Source organism: Haliaeetus albicilla, chromosome 2 (genome assembly GCF_947461875.1).
Source record: "Haliaeetus albicilla chromosome 2, bHalAlb1.1, whole genome shotgun sequence".
NCBI classification, from domain to species: domain Eukaryota; kingdom Metazoa; phylum Chordata; class Aves; order Accipitriformes; family Accipitridae; genus Haliaeetus; species Haliaeetus albicilla.
This window is the reverse complement of record NC_091484.1, coordinates 75,431,746-75,448,892: the sequence shown is the minus strand read 5'-3', so window position 1 is coordinate 75,448,892 and position 17,147 is coordinate 75,431,746. Positions and strand designations below refer to the sequence as shown.

The 17,147-nt window shown below is 46.0% G+C and overlaps 1 protein-coding gene across 2 annotated transcripts in view; it reads right to left on the bottom strand.

The window, feature by feature from the left end:
- Positions 1-17,147, bottom strand: part of PLCD1 (phospholipase C delta 1) — a 57,521-nt gene that overhangs the window by 31,106 nt on the left and 9,268 nt on the right. Inside the window, exons 1-3 of one of the 2 annotated variants that reach the window (XM_009916448.2) lie at positions 16,843-17,142; positions 11,871-12,035; positions 779-1,007 (exon numbers count right to left, since the gene is read on the bottom strand). In XM_009916448.2, the coding sequence (XP_009914750.2) occupies positions 779-1,007; positions 11,871-12,035; positions 16,843-16,945 (497 nt within the window). In that variant the 5' untranslated portion in view covers positions 16,946-17,142. Of the gene's footprint in view, positions 1-778; positions 1,008-11,870; positions 12,036-16,842; positions 17,143-17,147 lie in introns of those variants that run through there. The other variant, XM_069778290.1, reaches the window with a different exon arrangement.

Genomic DNA, 17,147 nt, shown 5'->3' with positions numbered 1-17,147 from the left:
CACAGTCAGGGCCTCAGACACACAGGGACTGCAGAAAATCCATCAAAACCTGCACTCACAGGTACCCTCTCTTTTCACCTGGATGTGAGACCTGTGGTCACAACACAACTTATTGAGCGAAATGCAGCCCTGGGGAAAATTCCGTGTGAATTCAGCAGAGCCAGGATTTCACCCAATAACTAACTCACTTCCCATTTCACAGCTAATTCACTCTCCTTTCCTGCTCTGCTACTTTTCCTTTCCGATGTCTGCAGCGTCACTAGAGCAATTGCAAATTCTTTCAGGGCAAAACTTCATCCCGTGCTGAGGCAAATAAGAAGTAATTTCACTAAAGTCAGTGGAGCTACCCCAGAGTAGATTTGGCAGTCAGAAGAGGAGAATCAGTTCCCTCGCCTTGTATTACTGAGAAACATGACAAACAGTACGGGCTTTTCATGCTTTGCCAAGAAGTGCCTGTCCTGGAGTATACTGCAATGCAAGTGAAACAGACCCCTGAAGAATACAAAAAATAATGATTGTTTTATCTGGAGCTCCCTGAAAGAGGCAATTCTTTGCTTAAGGAGCTATGTGAAGCCTGAATCCACTCTTGCTTGCATCACTGTAAAACAGGGGGAAAAAAGCATTGGAAACCAGGGAGTTTGCCCGGGTGCATAATCAGTGTGAGAGAAAACTCAGTGCCCAGGGCCAATAGGAAAAAAGGGGGTTAGTCTACTATCTCCACCCACAAAGACAAGTGCTTCTTTGTCTGCGATTAATCACTTTATAAAGCAAAGGATACTGTTGGAGTTTCTGTTTCTGGTTCATGGAGTTGCTGTGGGCTATGATTTTCCCAAGGCCAGAGATCCAGTGGTTGGCATCATCCTCTGAACTTGCAATGAGGTCCAGGTTTTTCCGCTGGTCTTTGAAAATGATGGAAAAGCAGCGATACTCCGGGACATCCTTGGCGTATTTTTCCATACCTTCTGTTTTATGGCCTGACCTCACATCCCGAATATCTTCAATGGAGACTGTGGAAAGAAAGCAGAGCCTGCTGTCAGCAGGGGTTCAGTCAGTCTCATCTCTACTTGGCAAGGGATATTAAGAAATTACTCTTTCTCCTTTTCCTGCAACCTCTGGAGGATTCCCTTCCCTTTCCCCCCTTCCCCAACCTTTGGTACTAAAGAAAGCTCAAATCAAAAGGAGCAGAAAGAGCGAGAAATTTTAAAAGGAAAAACTCTTTCCCCATGTTCTTTATTTAACAAAGAAGCAGAATATGCACTAGATGCCATACTGCGATATCATGTTTGAGATACAAATCACTGCTGAGAGTTTGGTTCCAGTCCTTGGAGCATCCCTGTCTTGATCTCTGCCCCCATCTGAGAGTGGGGAGAGTGGAGCTGTGCATCCCTGTGAACATCACCTCACAGGAAAATGAGAGGTGACTTTAGCAAAAGGAGGACAGGGACCAGAATAGTTATTCTTTAATTTGCAAAAAAGTGAAAAGGTAAAATTTAAAATCACATCTATTCTTCTCAGTCACAGTAGTGCAAATTAGGGAGGCAAAGACCAAAGCTTCAGAGCAGTTTAGTGTCACCCGTATGCCATTCTCACCCCTGTCAAGGGTGGACTTGATCCTCTTTGCTGTAAGAAAGCAGAATACTGCTTTCAAGACCATCCTTGCTCATTTTCATCTCTGCCCCTCAGCTAGTGGAAATGAGCCCTGAAGTCACACCAAGTTTGCAAAATGCACACACAAGGCAATCCAGAAAGAGCGATGCATTCAAGAGACTATGTTATTAAACAAATGTAAGTAATGGAGACACCCCTACATTGCCCCTGAGAGCATGCAGGTGCCCTCAAACTGCTGAAATCAGGCAAGCTCCCAACAGTATGCACACCCCCTTTTTGTCTTTCATGGGCCACTTAATACATCTACAAAGGGCTGAGAGGAAAGGACAGAAACTGCTTAATCACGTTTGACTGCTGAGAAACTTAACACTCAAGTAGGGATGGCACCTACACACAATAAATGGCAAAAATGTTTGCAAAACAGTGTTGGAGTCCATAACCAAGAAAGTCTCATTGCACTTTCTTGGGTGGGAAACAGACCAGTTAACATTTTGCAAACATCTACCAATACCATCTTGGGGCACACATAGAAAAGGCAACGCATCTGAGAGATATTCAGCCATCTTCTATAACAAGCATGCCAAAAAATAGATATAATCACAGAAATTCGAAAAAAAAAAGTTAGCTTAACTTCTCCTCTACCTCAAACTGTAAATTACAGGTAAAAATTATTTCCTGTGTCACAGATGCATTAGATCGATTTTATTTGTGCTTATCTTGAACAAGCTTTGTTGAAAAGCAGTCCATGAGTGTAAAATATCCCCATTCTTTAGCTGAATAGGAAAAACTTGCCTTTAAATACCCATTTTATCCACTCCTTCATTTAAATTGGTGTAATTTCACCATGTGCCCAGTTCATTCAAAGTCAACACTGCAGAAAAACACAACTCAGTATCCACTCTGCACGTTTTTTGCACAGCTGCCCTGGGATCATCCAAAAATCATCAGATGCTCATTAGAGTTTGAAAACTTTCCTTTTTTCCCAGAGCAGTCATGATAATACTCAGCTGCTAGGGGGGAGAAAAAAAAAAAAAAAAACAACACCCCCCCACCCCCCCCCCCCAAAAAAAACCAAAACCACCCAGAACTTCAAAAATCAGTGGCTTTCCAAAACCAACACTTGACATTTGCTTTAAATTCTCACCACATGTTGGGGTGGTCAAACATCTTCCACAGCACTTTGCTGGTTTGGTTCCTATACAAGAGCATACCGTGAGGACCTTCCTAGGGCTGGCAAAGCTCCTCCCTGACAATTGTAAGCAATTATCTTTGTGTGGTCTTTTATTATCAGTTCATAAAGGCCAACGGTTGATCAGTCGGAGGGGAGGAAAAGGTTGGGTTGCAATGGGCTGCTGTGGAATTACGTTATCTGGCCAATTTACTGTAGAGTGAAAGTTTATGGTTTTGAGTACTAAAACCATCCTTGAAAGAAAAAGGCTGCAATTCCCTTGCAGCTCGGCTGCTAATGGAGAGCCTTGCTAGTGATTTTGCCCATTAACTAGGACATTGGGCAAACAATAGTGATTGTGCCTCAAGTAGAACTACACCCTTAGTGTAAAGGATGCTATCATGTCTGGACAGATTCGGTTCAGTCAAAAAGCCTAAAGTTTAGTTAGGCTCCTTTTAGAGCCAATGGGAAAAAAGAAGCTTTTGGAACACAAATGTTCTGTCCTATTTAGATGAAAACTTTAGACTAAGATAAATCATACCCTTAATCCACAGCTACAATGGACCCTTGGTCAGAAAGGAAGTCCAGGCTGAGCATCTCAGATGCAGATGTGTACCATGCAAATGGTCCATAAGTAGGTGATTCTCCTCCACTCCCAGTCTCTTCTGGTTATGGCAATGCAAGTGGAAGGATCATCCTGTTGTTCCTCATCACCTGCCAGGTGCTCACTACTGCTTGGTTCATAAGAGTTATTGCCCCTTCAGAATGGCTAGCTAGTCTGTTTGTGCAATCAATCCCTAAACTTTGGGTTGGCAACGACCTAGTGTTTCCAAGACTAGAAAATCTGATGTTAAATATTGGAAATTTAGAACGATTCTTTGGAACCCATTACCTGGCAAAGTGAATCCACTGGAAAAGAGAACTGTGTGGGAGGAAAAAAAGATTGAAAACCTGTGTCTGGAAGGGCTGGCTTGATCTCTTTGGGGTATGCTGAGAAGAGGATGATAGAGGGCACAGAGCTCCTCAATGCAGAAAAGGTACAAAGAAGGCTGGGTGTCTACCGTAGCCACGCAAGAGACAAGGAGAGAAACTATCAACACAGGAACTGTTAAAAAAGCAGGGTGACGGAGGACACTTTTTAAAGCTTTCCATAGCTTGGTCGTGTGTACTGCTTTCATCTATCAATAAAAAAGCTGAAGCTAAAGGAGTCAGCCCAAGCCATCTGCAAATGTTATCTCTTTTCTGGAAAATCTTAACCCAGCATGAGTACATTATCAGCTGCTCCCAGTGAGCATACTGTATTAGCAGTCCCAAACTGTGTGCTCAGCTGAGCTATCTGCAAGGACAAAACAGAAATAACTGGGGGACAGAGACATTTCACAGCAGAGGAACACTTCCAGCAAATACCCATCAATCACGTATCCCTGCAACCTCCCTGTTCCTTCCCCATCACGCCACCATGGGGAGGTAACCACAAGCAGAAGAGAATCTGGAAAGTTTGCATCTAATTCTCCTGAGTGTTTATGTCTGCTGAAGAGGTGGTTTGTGTAAAGCCCAAAACATGAAGCACAACACAAGGAAGCTTGTGTCCTTCCTGGCCTCCAGACATCAAGTCAAACAGGTTACATCCTGGTCAGCCTTCCTGGCTGCTGTGGATGCCGCCTGGCCAGTGCCACAGCTGAAGGCTCCCCACTGACATGGACATACAGCAACATTCCCTGGAGCCGGTGAAATTACTCCTGTCTGAACTAGTCTCAGGGAGATGTTGAGAACTTTATTTTTAATCCTCCTTTCAATTTTCACCACTGGATACTGTCCTTGTCCTCCTCCCCTGCTAATTCTCAGACCTTCTCCTGTTTCACCCATGGCATTTAGCAGGCAGGTATGAGTCAGGTATGCAGGATGCAGGAGGCCAGTTTTGACAGCCATGATGTTTTCAAGCAACCAACATGTATCTTTTGACTTGGATTTCTCTCTTCATGGCTTTCAAGGAGCTTGCTCTTACACTTGCAAGCTCATCTCCTCATGCAGAAGGAAAAGAAACACCTCTCAAAGGAAAACAAAAGCTGTGATTCACACTGCTGTGCCTGTAACCAGACTTAGAGAGTCTGCAAGTACCCAAGTCCAAAACCGTGACCCACAAAACCTTGCTGAGCAGCTGCAGAGCCTCACCTGTGCCTCTGCCTGACCCAAAAGCTCCCCTGTGCCCCAGAAGTTAGTTCCTTCCTTCAAGTGGCCCCTGCACAAAAGGCTTCCCACCTCTCTCCAGCAGGACCTGGGCTGGCCTGACCACCCTCCACGAGGTGCCCTCAAACACATCCCAGTGCAAGGATTTCAGCCCTACGCACATGTGGAGCGGGGATGGATGTTCGTGTGAGAACCATTCCTGCAGGAAGCAGTAGGGAAAGGGACATAAATTCAATCTCCCTATCACCCTACAAGCTGTAACCCCAGAGCCTTCAGGCACACATCTGAGTCACATGCGTGCACCATGAGCCATTGGGCAGCCAAAAATACAAGTGTTTAAGAGCCAGAAGGACGAGCCTGATGATGTGCTTAATGATTAGAGCACTTGTCTGAGAGATGAGCCCTGGCCACTGGCCTCTCCATCTCTTCTCGCATCACTGCTCCTCAGGTGAAATGTCCGGACCGTGCTGGGAGCATGGACAGTAAATAAAGAATACAGGGAAAGGAGGAACGAAAGCAGAGAGCAATCATCCTTTGCCTTCCTCCTGTTTGACAGGCAGCCCTTTGAGAGGAAATATTTTGTCAAGAGTCTTACAGAAAAGAGAGAGAACAAGGAATTTAACCTGCATCTCCTGCAAACCACTGAGCATGTGAAGGACAAGGACCAAAAGGTGCTTCTCCTTCCTTGTGCCTTTCCTGATAAAGAGGGAGAGGAGGGTCCATGTACAGACACTTGGAGGCACTGCCAGAACAGCTGTCCTTGAGTTACTCATGAGGGGAGGGGGGCAGTTTTTTCGCTCTGGGGGAAATACTCCTCAGATCCTTTCCTTTCCTTATCCTACCTCCCTGTCATTAACAAGTGATCTCTGCAATGTGGCATTCAGTCACGCTGAATTACTCCATCCCGCTCTAATTGTCTCAATAAGTCACTTCTGTTTACTGTCAGGAAATGCAGATGAGAAATGTACTCAGCTGTTAATGGCTTGCACCATATTTGCACACAATACTGCACGTCTGCAGAGAGATCAGACCTTCACCAGCTGCAGCTCAGCCAGGCTGGCTTAGCATCTTGTCAAGAACAGATGAAAGCTGCTACCTGACCCCAGGACTGCCCTGCCAGCCAGGATGGCTGCAGCGAGACTACATGAATTTCACAACACACTGAGTACGTAGGGCAAACTGGCACTGCGAGCTGCTTCTCTCTTTGGTTTCACCCCAGAAAAAGCAGTTTAGCTGATTTCAGTTTCACCATAGGCTGCTGATGCTAATGGCCAAACACAGCTGGGATCAGGACCTTTGTAATCAGCAGGAGCTGGAGCACTGTCAACTCCCTGGGCTGGGAACACCAAAGGTTATCCATCACCATCATCCCTGAGGGATGCTTCAACATAATGATTCAAGGGTGGGTTTAGCATGAGCCCCACTGTGCTGTGCCTTCTTAGCCCTCACCGCATTGCTCTTTCATCTCCCTGTGCGTGAATTACTGCAGGCCCCAGCTGCTGATTCCTCATCCATTCTCTTCTCTCCCCCTCCACTGACTTGCTCAGCACGTTGTTTTAACTTGAGAACTGCTGCACAGCAGTCTGCCCGCATTGCTGGTGTGTATCACCAGCTGACAACCAGTGATATAATGCACATGTGATTTTACAGGTTGTTTCAAAATACCTTTTAATATAAGGTCTTTACCCAATCTTTCTGTCTACCCATCAACACTTGGAGCACTGATGTAAATAGAGTGATCTCTATTTACATTCCTTCCACACATCACAACCAAAGCCCTGCAAACTATTTCTGCAACTAGTTCCTACTTCTCCTGCCATTACAGTGCTGCTAAATTTGGATCTAAGGCTCTCAACACTTCTGTCTTTGCATTTAACATACACTATGGAGAATAAGGTCAATATTTGTCAGCACACTGTTTGTGATGAAAACTGTCCCAGCAACGCATGCGGTAGCCTGATTCAAAATTAAATCGAAAAAACAGGCAGCTCTGCATTTGAAATGACTTGTTTTATGGGTTGAGTGATTTTGATAAAAACTAATGAGACCAACAGACAGACGGTTTTGTTTTCACAGCTGACGGCTGCCTTGCATAACACACTCACATCAGCAAATATTTTTCCAGGGACAAATACATGTCTGACCATGAAGCAATGATTCCTAAAGAAACTGCCTAACCAGCTCCAGAAGGAAGGTGTTGGTGCAGTCAAATGCCTGCGGTGTGTGTACAGGCTGCTGAGAGTTTCTGTTGACTTTCAGGCACTTATCAGGAACAATTTAAAAGTTTTCACTTTTTGACTTCAGCAAGCACAGAGCAATATCACGTCCTTTCCGTTCTTCTGCAAGCAAGTTCAGGGCATTAATTCAATAGAGACAATCATTCATTCTTCCACAAAAATGGCATGGTATGTTCATTGCATGGCATTTTAAGGGTGTTCCTAAATTTCACAGGAACTCAAAAATGAAGGAAAAAGCTTTCTGCTGAACACTGGTAGTAGGCTATACATAAAGCTTTTGTACTATGTTTAAACCATGCAAAAATATCCTATAATTAGGTTAGAAGTCAGAGGAACTGGAACAAATTGTGTGCATTTTTAATAGTAAGGATAATTAATCATTAGATCAAAATATCAATTACATTACTTTAAATAATAATACAATCATCACTTGCAACATTTAGTTATGCACCTGAATTTAGCTCACCTCTGTAAATTGCTCCCAAAACTAATTCTTTTAACCAAAATGCAGGAAAAAAAACCAAAAATAGTAGTTTTTATGTAAAGCTTTTGGCCAGAAATTGAAATACCTCAGCCAAAACTCCTAAACTTCTTTCTTGACTACACAGTTAGTGACTCAATGACGCACCCCCAGTGAGTCATCATGCTTGGTGCAGTGTGTGAAGCTCACTCATGGCTGTCACGGGAAACGTCATCTCCCTGAGCCTCCAGCAGAGAAAGTGTGCAGGAGGTAGCAGAGCACCAGCTTCTCCAGGGCTCCATGGCAGCACCCCTAAATCTAAACAACCCATTCAGTCTTTTCCTTCTGGCTTCGAATATTCTCTTTCTCCACCAAATGCTCAAAAGGATGTTTCACTGGAAAGTTTTCAACCATCCCTACAAATCCCCAAGTTCAGAGAGTTTTTAAAGAGATTGAGTGTGGCTTAAGTGAGCTCACGCTAGGGATTTCAGCTGGTTTAAGAAAAGACTTTTAAAAAATTGATTTCGCTGAAAGCAGCACATACCTTTTTTCTCTCTTTTTCAGGTAGATTAGACCTGATATTTGACCACAGCTAAATAAGACAGTGTTATGGACAGGCTGCTGCTCTTTGAACACAAGCCCCTCTGCCTCCTTTGGCTCCCCTTCCTCCATAGTGATGCTCAGGAGTGAACTGGCTCCGATTAAGTGTCCACCTAGCACAAACCTTTTCTTTGCACCAAAACTGTTAATCCTGCCATTTGAACCCTGTTGTCTTGGCCCCAGGGAGAAAGCTGTCCCATGTGTAAAAGCCTCATGGGCCAAAGAAGCATCCACCCTGACCATTGGTATAACAGAGAGAGAACAGATAGCAGCAGTGTTTTTAAGGGCCCAGTATGCAGCTCAGACACAGAATGCACAGAAGGCTATGGTGAAAAATGGATTCTTAAAGGTGCTTTTGTGCAACCCTTCATGTCCAGCATTACTATGTTTCTGTGGGAGCCGACAAGAGAGTACGCACAGGGCCTAACATATTTGTTGGAAAACTGACCACTTAAGATGCTTCAAGGACTTTTGGAAAAAAACTGTTCCCTTGGGCCTAAATACTGAACACTGGATTATGGATAATAAGGAAAAAATGGATTAGGTGCTACCTGCATAGAAACCATATTGGAATGGCAGCCTACCCCCAAAAAAGCCCTGTGGGTAATACAGCTATCAAGACAGCATCCAATCTAAATTTCCAGTTGTTTAAAATAAAGACAACAAAGGAAGGTACTGCTTGTACCCCATGTATCTGATCCAGGCAAAATCTGTGCCTGTGACAACCCTGATATGTTGGGGTTTTTTAACTTCAAGTATCTGAGATTCTTCTGTCTAACCTTGGCAGTCCCCAGTTTTATCTACTAGACACCACCATACAAGGGTTTACAAATAGCTTTTCTGCATGATTATAAGAACAGTAACAGGAATAACAGGAAACTGTCCAAACAAAAACATAACCCTTAGTGTACCCAGACTTTGCTCCTCTGAGGCTCCTCCATCTGCTTGTTCTCAGCAATGCTGCAGATAAGATTAGACCTGAGTTTCCATTCTGCTCATTCTTTTTCCTTCCTAAAAAAGGCAGCTTATCTGCAGTTTTAGAAAGGCTTTGTACTAGAGGGCAAAGTTACTGCCTGTTAACAAGGAAGGGTGACCCTCTGGGGAGACTCGCCTTGAAGTCCCTGATTTTGAGTATCAAATCATGACCCTGCACTCTTCCTCTGCTTTTTGATTGCCTACACACACCGAACCAAATGAGAAGGCAGCCGTAGTGATAGAGCCTGCCAGAGGACACAGCACTAACCAAGGGTAATCGTCTCTATACCTAAACCCAAAGCAGCCCGCTGAAGTCAAAAGCTTAAGAAACAAACTCAAACCCAGTGATCACTCTGAAAACTTGGGGATGGAAGGTCTCGGAGAACCAACAGAGGAGAAAGGCATGGGAAAACAGATGTCCTTGGCATTATGGCTGGGGACTGGGCGGATGTCAGTCCAGTACTCATCTCTCTGGTTGACTTCCAGCTTCAGGTGCATCCACAGCACCTTTCAAAAGCAGCCCCAAGGTGGCCCTCCAACCATCCCAAAAGCTTGCACCACAACTGCTGGCACAGCTTCACATCCTCCCAGGAGTGTGTGGAGGACAGCCTGGCACCAGGCATGCTCCCGTAGCCTGCCGGGTGTACGAGTGCAAAGCCAGCCCAGCTGGAGCCCTGCCAGGGCTTACTTTTTCAGAGCAGCAAGGACAAGCTCTGCCTTGACTGCCTTGTCTCTCTTCCTTACTATCCTGATGACAAAAAAAAAGAATCTCCAGGGAAAGGTGTGCATGCATGGAGACCTTATGGAGCATACATGTGGGTGTGAGTCAGTAGGCAGTATTACTCCATCTTTACTTTGCACTGAGGACACTCCCAGGGCACAGCAAGTTCTCCTTCCTGCCGCCGTCTCCAGCAGTGTGGCAATGCTGGTTGTGCCCAGTTAGCAAAGCGTATCTTGAGTGCTGTAAATCCACACCCATGCAGACACACTCCCAGCCTGTGCCCAACACCCAGCTCAAAGGATTCAATCTTGCTGCAGGGCTCTTATTGCAGCTCAGTATATAAAAAAAAGTTACAGTTCCAACAGCTCTCCACACCACTGCCCCAGCAATGGAGGCAATGGGTTCAACCAGTGCTTCTCCAAGCAGACATCAAGGTCCTGGAGCGACAGCACAAGGACGCCCGCCCATTTACTTCAGAGGACTAGGTGGGGTCTAGACTGTTGCTGGAGATGCTCTCAGCCCCCATAATTTGGAAACTGCTGGCTCAGAGCACAGGAGAGAAAGCTCTGAAAGTCTTTCTTCTCCACTCACATCCTTTTTTGCTTTATAGCAAGACATTACCTGGGAAAGGACTTTGCTTTTATATGGGACAGAGCTCAACAGAGCAGGCATTCCTAGGGAGCAAACATCCACTAAGGTCTCTGCATTTGTTCTTGTTATCATGGGTTATTGCATTGGTACCTAAACAGCCCAGCTGAGCTCAGGACCCTGCCATGCTGGGCATGCAAACACACAGTAAGGGACAGCCTCCAATCCAAGGCCTTTTATAGCTAGATAGAGGAGGAGAAAGGAAATGTGTGGGGAAGGATGCACAAAGAGATTAAATGAGGTGCCCAAGGTCATGTGAGAAGAGTGTGGCCATCAGGGTTATAAACACAACATACTTTGCCCTGCTACCTTACCCCTCCTACTGGAAATCTTATCACTGCTTGTGGAAGGGGATTAATCTGGAACACCCTCCTTCATTTAGTTAATTGTGATTGCTACGAAAAAAAAATGTGTAGCTAACATGGGCAGCATGTTCTACATTTCAACATGCCATAAAATTCCACGTTATTAATTTACCTCCTGGCTTTAGAAGACTGTGATGATTAGTGACAGAGAAATATGTCAGAAAAATACCAAATGAGAAGAAAAAACAGATATAAACAGATATTACACACCCTGCCCGATCCTGTTTTGACTGAACAATTGGGCTCCTCGTCCCAATTATGGCCCCAAGCTGGGCAATGCTGGCACAGAATGGTTTTCCCTGTGTCCATATAATGGTGACTGTTGTATCTGGATGTTTTACAATGGGCCAGATTCTGAGTTTCCAAGATAAGGATGGGAACAGGCTTTCCTTCCCAGCGATATCTCCTGCCAGCCCTTGGGTCTCCACATCTCTGTGGTTCCCTTGTGAGGCTTAAATGCCAGCTTTCTCAGTGGCTGCAGGCAGAAAAGTGTCCTGGCAGAGCCCAGACCAACAGCCCAAGCGCACCATACCACACTGCAGATGCCCAAGCCATGTCTCACACTGAGCATTAGGGCTCGGGCACCTGAGTAACCTGAACTCTTGCTTTGGGGAGGAAACGAGCCAGGCAGGGCTGCCGAGACCAGCACGGCCCACCCCACAATGATTTTAAGCAGTAGCTCATGAGCTTGGGAAATGTGGCCATTCCTGACATGGTGGATTCCTCCCAGCTGTCTCTGGAGCTGACAGCATCACCCAGTTTGCGTGTTACAGGAGGTATGAAGGATCTGGTCTCATTGGTCCAAGCCCTACCTCCACACCGCAAGCATAATGGTCCTGGTTCACCCCAAGCACCTCTGCCCACAGCGCCCCATGCCTATGATGAAGCAAACTTTACTTACAGATCTGCGACTCTGGAGACCTCAGCACCTTCTTCGATTCCTGCCATATGGTTTTGCAGTCCTCCTGGAGCTTATAAAACCTCTCCTTTCTCCAAGAGCCTGACTTCACTTTTAGCAGCTGGCTGCCTTTCAGGAGGAACTTGAGATCCTTGTCATCTTTCAGGCCTGCAGAGAAACAGTAGTGGTAATGTTGTAAGAGTCAACTCAAGAAATGATGCTCATAGGATCTTCCCTTCCACAGGACACTAATCACAGACATAGATAGACCACTGCAGTACAGCCAGGTCTGGGGAAGACAGCAGAGCAGAGACCCAGAAATCTGCCATGCCACACTTTATGCTCACAAAAGAGGCTGGAGCCTTGTAGATTTCTTAGATCTGAGTCCAAAGACTTTTGCACTATAATTCTCAGGTGGCTTACAAACATAAAATATCTTCTTCCCAGCAAATATAGTCTAATGTTAGGATGCAAAAACTACAACAAAAACAACAACATAACAGTAAAAGCAGAGGAAGGAAAGTTGTATAACTTGTAATTGGAGTACTGTGAGGAACTTTCAAGTGATTTCAAATCTATTCTGTGACAAATTTCCTTTGTGAAAACAGGAATACACAAAGATATCTCTCTTCCTTCTCCGGCAAGCAGTCCCCTTCCATCCACATGGGAATTTTGAAGATCAGTGTCATGAAGCTTAGGACATACATAGATAAGTTTGGTGACAGGCAGCATCACATCAATAACGTAGCAATAAGGTAACAACCATGCTCTCCTCATTGCCCAGCTAGTATCCGAGAGGACCTTTATCTTTCTTACCCTACTAGGCCACCACAATGCCAAGTAATGATAACCAGACCTTCTGATTCCAGGAACTTCAGATTTCACATCTTAGCCTAGATTCAGGAAAGCACTTAGACATCTCAAGAGGCAACAGGCATCTACCGAGACTTTGAAAATATAGATTTGGCATTCTACATGGTTTTGAATGTCTCAGCAGTATATGATTTCCACATACCTAAATACCTTGGAGAATCTGTCCCTCAAAACAACCATTAATTACAGATCTGAAGTGTGTGGGCTGGGGAGGGTGAGAGCATGAAACATGAGAAACACATCCTGGGCTTTCGGTAATAGGCACCTTGCAACTCTCTGACATTGCATGAAAGGCTGGTTCAAAGCTGGTGAAACAGCATGTAACTCTGTAGTACTGACCAAGCACATCCCAACTCAATGGGATTTTTGCTAGCCTTATCTTGACAATGCAGATAACCACTTGGCCACTTGCAGCCACCTGACACTCACATCATGGGAAATTTCCCAATGCTACATAAATATAACATGGGGTCTCACAAAGCAGAAATCCAAGTTAAAAGTGATTTATGCAATGTTTATATTGCAGTGTGACATTACCCTGTGACATTGAGTTTGTTCTTTTCTGGAAGACGCAGCTGCCTTGAATTGTTTTTTAAACAGGGCAAGGCAATAAACTACCAAGAATCACTTCAGACCTGCCTGAAAAACAAAGCTTAGGATGAGATCCGAGTGGCCAAATCCCCAGACTCCTGACAATTCATACAGGAAACTGAAGTGCCAGATGCTGCAGAGCACCAAGGTGGGTCATGGTGGCTGCAGCAAAAAGCAGCACCATGAGTTTGTAACCAGGATACATTGGCCTAAAGAGAGCATTTTAGTTTGCCAAAGAAAGCCTGAGATATCCATCAGAGATAATATTAGGGGTGTCCAGTGTCCACTCAGTGAGCCACTCACATCATTTTACTGGTGCAGATGCCAAGGAGCATGCCCGGAGCTGAGCTTGGCTGAGGCATCCAGAGTTGAAAGCATCACAGTGGGAGCTGGAGATCCTGAAAAGATGGCTGTGGCCTCTCTCTTTCCTCTATATTCAATTAGCTATCTCATTAATTAAGTGTCTTCCCATGCTACAGCATCCCCTGGGCCTCTTGGCTCATGTCTGGTCTGGAGGTTCCCAAGAGGAGAATTTGAATGCCTCCTCCTCTGGAAACCTCAGAAAGAAACTCATGGAGGGAATTAAAAAAAAACCATCTCCTGCAAAGCACAGGGTGAAAGATTGATCCCAGCTATGGGATCTGGGACAACCTCCTGGGTTTGCTGAGGTTCAAGCATGCCCAGGGGTTGACAAGAGGCCAGACCATCCAGATGAAGGACAGACACCACAACAGCTTTACAGGTCCTTGGTCTCCTGAGTTGTGGTGTTAAGTCTTTCCCTCCAAGGCAAAGGTCTTCCAAGTGCAGAGAAGATACCACAGACTTAGGCCTCACTAACATCTCTGTGGCACCCTCAAGGTTCCTGGAGAGGAAACAAACTTCTTCCTTCTCTCTATTCACCCACAACATTTCTGTTCTGGCTCCCAGCCTCATTCCTTCTCTTTCTTCAGATCCCAACCATGCGAGGCATCGTTATGGGACTAGGAGGAAGACATGTCATCCTAGGGTGACATGAGGAGAAAAGCAGGAAAACCATCAGATCATTTGAATGCCTATGTGCATAAGTGTGTAATGAGAAATCCCTGTTAACTGGGGCATGTTTAGTTACACAGACACTGCATACAGCATGTGTAACCTGTCATGCTACCTGGACATCTCAAAGATCTGCACCAATGTAATATAGGCAAATCTGGATGGGCACAAGCAGTGGTCAGGGGCAGATTCCTCTCCTCCAAGCTTGATCCACATAGGTCAGACACAAGCTGGAGCTCAGAGCCCTTCATCCTGCTCACCGGCACAGCCCAGTCAGTGCATTAGCGTGGGTCAAAATTCCCCTTCCTCTTCAGAGGATCTGACTACAGGTTGGGAGCAGCCCTCCCACTCCCCCTTGGCCGCTGTGCCTGAGGACCAGGCCAGGTTAAATGACTTGGCAAAGGAGGCCACTGCACTTCACAAGAGCAGGAGGGAAAGATGAAGAGGGATGGTGCATGGTGAAAGCATGGCAAAGATCAAAGATGGCAGGGAGCGTCAGTCAGAGGGCAGTGAGACAAGCCAGGGAGGGGACGAGGACAAGCTTGCCTATAGGAGACAGCGGGTTTGGCCAGGAAAGGGCGAGAGGGCTAATCATGGGTGTCTAACAGCTCTGTCATTGCTTTGACGTGGGAAGCCTTTCAGATAGAGAGCAGTCACCCAGAGTTGATCGCTGCCGGTGGTGACCCCAAGTACTGACTGAAGCACCCAATGGTGGGCCCAGAAGAAGGAGGACCATCCCCTTAGCTGGGTGGGCACAGCCTGTTTCAAGCCTGTTTTGCGTCTGTCTAGCAGCAGTTCAAGCTCAGACAGCTAAACTGGCCAGGAAAGAGGGACAGTGTTTTGGGCCCTGCCTCCTATGCCCAGTCCAAGCACTGCCACAGACTCTTTAAATGACCTTGGGTAAGTCACTTAGCTTCTCTATTCCTATTTACAAAGCACCAGCATTTTGTTAGGCCAGAGATGGAGCAGAAGATGCTCTGATCTCCTGATACAGGAACCACAAACACACCCCTGATGTGCCAGTGGGACATCACTCTCAGCTGGTCATGTGAATTGCTCTCCGGAAAAAAAAAACACCTTTTCCCAGCAGAAACCTCACTTTGGGTTTTATGCCTGAACCAGCTCCTGAGCATTTCTGCCCAACAACCCCATGGAGCTAAGGAGGTTTGCAGTCCAGAGCTCCATCTCACAGCAGTGGAAACTTGTGTAAAAGAAACCAGAGTCGTCATACACACACATCATTTAAAAATTAAAAAATACTGTGCAGCAGGACAAGGATATTGGTTTCCAACTATATAACAACACTAGGCATGAGAAGCACAATCACCACACTGAAATAGATGTCCAAATCCTGCCTGAAACATGTGGCAGGACTGTGTCTTTCTTAGCATCCTCTGTGAAATACCAAATACATACTTGGCATGCAAAATCGCAGAGTGTGTTTCAAGGGTCAGGCCCCCCATCTCGCAAAATATCTAAAAAAAAAATATATCTTTCTAAATGGGATATATTTAGTGTGCAGTAATGTTCAGAGTGAAAATCATGTTTGGCAAAGGTAGGAGTCCCTCAAGCACACACCGCACTGCAATAACCATGAAGTTAATATACTGCACTATGAAGGTTTAGACACTAAGACATCAAAAATCTTAACCTTTGTATTATCCATCTCAGGTTTACAGCAAGCAGGAAACACAATAAAACGATAGCTGTCACGGTAGAAGCGAGGCTTTGAGTTCACTAAGGAGATAGAATGATGTCTATAGAAGACAGTAATAATCCGTATTTCTGCATTGCTCACTTGCAAATTTGCTGATCTGATATAAACACGTTAATTACAACTGCTACAATACAAGCCTCCTCCTGCCTGCTCTCCCCCTCCCACCTGGTTTAAGGCCAGACATAACTCAGGTTTTCTGGTTTAAAAGGGCAGAAGGCCTTTCTGATAAAATCCAAAGAACTTGGGTGGGTAAATGGCTATTTTCCATTTCCACCTGCTCTGTAGCCACAGAAATCAAGGGACTCGCATCCACTTGGCCAGCAACGAGTTCATGGCCAGACACAGAAACTCCCTGGGTTTCCTCTTTCTTTTCATCTGGTGAATGCAGACCTCTGCGTAGTTCCTTGGGCTCATATAGCAACTGGCAATACACCACTGAGAAGTCCTAAAATCAGGCAGGAAAAGGGCACCGACTTCCCCAACCAACCTCAACCAGCGACAGTTCAGAAAGCCCAGCAAGAAATCTGGAAACCGACCCTTTGCCGAAGAGGTCCCACTTTCTTTGATGCCTCAAACGGAGCGGTTTACAAATCTGGCGGGTGGTTACAGGCAAAGGAAAGGAAAAGAAACCTCGGGAGTTTAAAAATAACCGTGGGGCTGCCTTTAGGGTGGAGCACTGCCTCTGCACAGGGAAAAGAGGCAGAAATCAAGCGGCTGCCAGAGCGTGGAAGTGCCGGGGGGTCTGACCAACTTGTCCCTTACCCAGCCTGATGCCGTTCAAGGCGGCCACTCTACGACTCTGCTCCCGTAGGATGTTTTCCTGGGACACGCTGCGCTTGGGCTGCCTTCGGAAGCACTGCATCATCCAGCCTGGGGCTCGGGGAAAGGCGTCGGGAAGGACGGGGGGGGGGCCACGCCACCCCTGCAGGGATCCCTGCTCATCCAGGAGCCTCCGGCGTGCTCGGTGTCAAACGGGGCTCCGAGGAGGGAACGGAGGCAGAGGACGGCAGGGGAGGGCAGAGTCCGGCCGGGGGTGGGACGGTGGGAAGTCTCTCCTCCTGCTTTGC